Raw genomic sequence first — 4,446 nt, 5'->3', positions numbered from 1 at the left:
ACGAGGGTGAGGAGGACGAGGATAAGAGAGTAGGGCGAGGAGCGAACAAGACGTGCTACAACTCTATCTCTCTCTCTCTCTATCTCTCTCTCTCTTTCTCTCTCTCTCTCTCGCAGGATGGACGACGATTCTCTTCCTCGAGGGAGGGTCTTAAGAGTGGTGAAATTTGGGGGTTCTTGCTAAGAACTCCTAGCGAATGAGATAATCTAAATGAACTTTGTGTAATCTCATTAAACTTAATCCTTGTGCATACCAAACATAGGACCACTTTAGTAATTTAGGTCCAACCCACCTACGAAGGTGAAACAAACAGCCCAGGAAAGACTAGGATTTGAAAAGAAAAGTAAACTCGTAGACTTCTGTTGTCGGCGAGGCATGAAGATAATAAAAGGACCAAAAAGGCCCTGTAAGCAAATATCTATCAGAATCCCTCCGTTATTCGCTGTAAGTCTCCCAAATTTCTCTCTGCACGATCGATCAGGGTTTTTGATTTGGGCAATCGATTGAAATTCGAAGAGTAGAAGATGATCGAGGTGGTTCTAAACGACCGTCTGGGGAAGAAGGTGAAGGTGAAGTGCAACGAGGATGACACCATCGGCGACCTGAAGAAGCTGGTGGCGGCTCAGACGGGCACCCGCTCCGACAAGATTCGGATTCAGAAGTGGTACAACGTCTACAAGGACCACATCACTCTCAAGGACTACGAGATTCATGACGGCATGGGCCTCGAGCTCTACTACAACTGAAGGTTGGGAATTGAAATCTCTCTGTAATTTCAGATTTTAGGGGAAATTGTGTTAGTTTTCACGGAAATTATGTTAGTTTTCACGGTTTGTGATTTGTTGGGTGAATTGGGTTAAGTTTTAGGGTTTATTTATATGAGTTAGTTTCCTTGTCGAATTTCAATTATTAGAACTAAGGGCTTGGGTATAATCTTTGAAATTTCATCTTTTATTATGCTATAAGTTATTAATTTTACTCAATTTGGGGCAATTCGATTGTTTGTTAGGTTTTTAGAATTGTTGGATGAATTGAATTTTTTGAGTTTTTGGGTTTCTTGTGTTAGTTAATATCCTCGTCGATTTTCAATTGGTACTAGTTTTTAACTTTTTATGGCTCTGACATAGTGAAGTGATGCTCTGTAGGGATTTATTTTTTATTTTTGTATGAACTCTTAGCTGCCGACCCCACTTAGTGGGAAAGGGTTTGTTGTTGTTGTTGTTGTTGTTGTATGAACTCTTAGCTAGTAGGACAAAGGCAATTAGGTTTGTGCCTCTTTAGGCATGACTAGCCCTGCAAGGCCAGTTCATCCCTATATAAAACCAGCAGACAGACCTTAATAGGACCAAAGAGTGAGTTTTGTGTTTGGTTGGGGCTTCTGTTGTGTTCAACTGTTAATTAAATATGACGAATGAAATAGGCTTGATCCGTGGATGGACTTAGTTAAGAGTGCCGGTTTTCTGTCATTTAGATGTTGGAAATCAACCAACCTTTCGATGAATATCGGCTTGTGGCATGTATTCCATGCAATGCTGGAGTCTTGTTTTGCCCAACATGGGTATATCAAACAAACTTAAGTGTCCATGTGAAACAGTACCCACTGAGTCAATATCCATGTCTAGCAGCACTGACCCATTTTTGGCCAAATTGATGAAACTTATACCATCTCTTTTAATTGGAAAATAGAGAATCCTCAAGTGGTATCTTAGTGCCTGGTTGAGAATGCTTTTGCAGAAAGCACTTATGAGGCTTCTCACAAGTGTTTTTTTTCTTTCTTTAATTTTCTACAAGCACAACATGTTTATTAAAATCCAAGTGCTTTCTTGGTGTGCCTCTTCAGGAGGCACTAAAGAGGGGTTTTTGTGATCCAGAAATGCTATTCAGTTGTTCTTCAAGTGTTTTTGGTTATCTTAAACCAAGTGAAAAGCCTACATCACTTAGCAGTTGTCAGTGAATAATGCATATATACTAATTGGTAGATAATTTTCCATCTTACCATCAAGGCATCTTCTGCCATTGATGAAGGTGCATCCTAAGTTTTCTTCTCCCTGATTTGGAAGTTTCAGAACATTAACATAGAAGTTTGTGTGTGCTTTCAGGTGTTGTGGTCTTATTACAATGCACTGGCGCTGGGATTGGCGTTTAGTCTCTATAAGAAGTGGCTGTATGTATTTCAAAGTGTAGAATGGTGCAGATTCTTGTGTTTCCTAAAACTATTTGGCTACATACATACAAGTATTAACCGCATACACATTTGTGTAACGGTGTTGCCATGCATTCAGTCTAGTATTCAGTAATGATAGTCTGCGATTGTCATACGGTGAACCAGTGTGTGTGTGTGTGTGTATTTATGGGTGAACTGTCAATTTAGCCTCTGAATTATCATCTGAGTGAAAATTAGGTCCCTAAACTATTTTTTCAAAAAAATCAGCCCATGAAATTATAAAAATCTGTCAATTACATTCCTAATATTATATTTGAAGCTATTATATTTAATTTTTGGTCAATTTAAATAATATTACTGGCATGTGATACACATTGGAGGGTAGATTGGTAATTTTACATGAAAAAAATATTGTATGGAGTCAACTTTGGAAGGTAATTAAATGTTAGATTCCCAACCTATATGAAATTTTAAGGGCTTATAGGCAAGAAAAAATTGGTATTATACTTTAAAGTGTGTCAAATGACTTAAGTTTACGAAAAATTGAATAAAATAGCTTTGAATGTAATAGTGGGGATGAAATTAACAATTTTAATGAATTTAGAGACTTAATTACAGAAAAAATAATTTAGAGTGCTGGTGGGCAAATGGGTCTAGGAAGTACGGGTTGAGTCTAATTTTTTTAAAAAAGAAACGGGGCAGGGCGAGTCCAAATCTATAGAAGCACGGAGCCCTGGCCCGACCAGTTTCTAAAATGGAATGAATGGAATCTAGATGGGATTTGTTTCTCTTCTTCGAGTGACCTAGCGGTCCTAGCCTCCCTTCCCACTCACTCATCTTTTCCCAATTCTATTTCTCCTCGCCGACATCACCGAACACAGACCACCACCAATTCACCACCATCGTCACCCATCACTGTCGTCACGACCATCACCACCCCATCATCGTCGCAGATCCTATTAACCGTTAGTTTCACCCTAGGTCTCCTTTCTATCTGTGACTCGAGTCCTCAATCGATTCTCTCTCATGTGCGTCGTCCTCTCCACGATTCTTCCACCCACACTGTCACTTTCCATCAGTCATCTTCTCCACCACCCCGACATCACTGTAGTCCCCAGTCTAGGCAATGGCAACAACCATGTCGGCCCAGCAACCTCGATTGTCTTCCTCGAGTCCTTGACGACATCCTAGACTTAGAGAACTTTAGGGTTCTCTTTCTTCCCTTCCACCCCTCGAATCAATTGCGTCGACATCAGATCAGCCACCACACAAGTCATGACATCACGAAGATAGTTTGTTGTAGATTAGAGAAGATGAAGATGGCGTGTTGCAAATCGAAGAAGACAAAGATGGCTTGTTGTAGATCGGAGAAAACGGTGGGCACGAAGCTCTATACTTGACTGGTGACCGCCTAATTTGGTGCAACTCGGCCAATTCCGAGTGCTCTTTACTAAGTTGACGAAGAAGAAGAATAGAGAAAAAAAAAAGAAAAAAAAAGGACTCGTGGACCCGACTTGAAACGGGTTAGGTTAGGTTCGGGTCTTGTATTAAAATTTGTTGTACCCGATCCATTTCTTTTAAACCCGAGTCTAGTCCGGTCCCTTCAAAATTGGGCTTGGCCCAGCCCTAATTTAGAGTCTTAATTTTCATTGACATAATAATTTAAAGACTAAATTGGCACTTCACCCTACATACATACACACACATATGTGTGTGTGTGTGTGTGTGTGTGTACATTTTGTGTCATTCTCATGTAAAGTTTGAAGAAATTAACAATATACTGAATGTTTAAGATTTTGAGTTGGTATTATTCAATCAGGTTGATGGGGCTTAGCTTAAGCTTCACTGCTAATGGGTTGTTATCTTATTCGCCTTCTGGTTTTCTTGCTAAATTACCATGCCATACCGATTTTGTGCCAAATTTTTTATGCCAATAAGTAATGGTACGGTATTGTACCGTACCAAAATTTCATAGTACAATATTGGTAATGGATACCATTACTACGGTATTACCGTACCATACCGAAAATATAATATAATATATAATTTATAAATTATATAATATATAGTTATATAACACATATTTATAATATTTCAATAATTTGAAAATAAAACCCTACTTATATTAGCATTGTTGTTAGTGCCTTTGATCTCTTGAGTTTGTGGAAATCAAACACAAAGGAGTTCCCAATTCTTTCACAAATAGCCAAGGATATCTTTGCAATCCTCACTTCTACAGTTGCTAGCGAAAATGCATTTAGCCTAGGGAGGAGGGTTGTTGA

The 4,446-nt window shown here is 39.0% G+C and overlaps 1 protein-coding gene across 1 annotated transcript; it reads left to right on the top strand.

Annotated features, from left to right (window-relative positions):
* Positions 1-408: 408 nt before the first annotated feature.
* LOC103433233 (ubiquitin-like protein 5) lies at positions 409-2,318 on the top strand. Its single transcript, XM_008371469.4, has 2 exons — positions 409-748; positions 2,100-2,318. The coding sequence occupies exon 1, from the start codon at positions 525-527 to the stop codon at positions 744-746; it is 222 nt and encodes a 73-aa protein (XP_008369691.1). The 5' UTR covers positions 409-524; the 3' UTR covers positions 747-748; positions 2,100-2,318.
* The last annotated feature ends 2,128 nt before the right edge of the window (positions 2,319-4,446 follow it).

The sequence above is a fragment of the Malus domestica genome, chromosome 04, assembly GCF_042453785.1.
Source record: "Malus domestica chromosome 04, GDT2T_hap1".
Lineage (NCBI taxonomy): Eukaryota > Viridiplantae > Streptophyta > Magnoliopsida > Rosales > Rosaceae > Malus > Malus domestica.
Note: the sequence above shows the minus strand (reverse complement) of the source record. Positions and strands in the feature narration are given on the sequence as shown.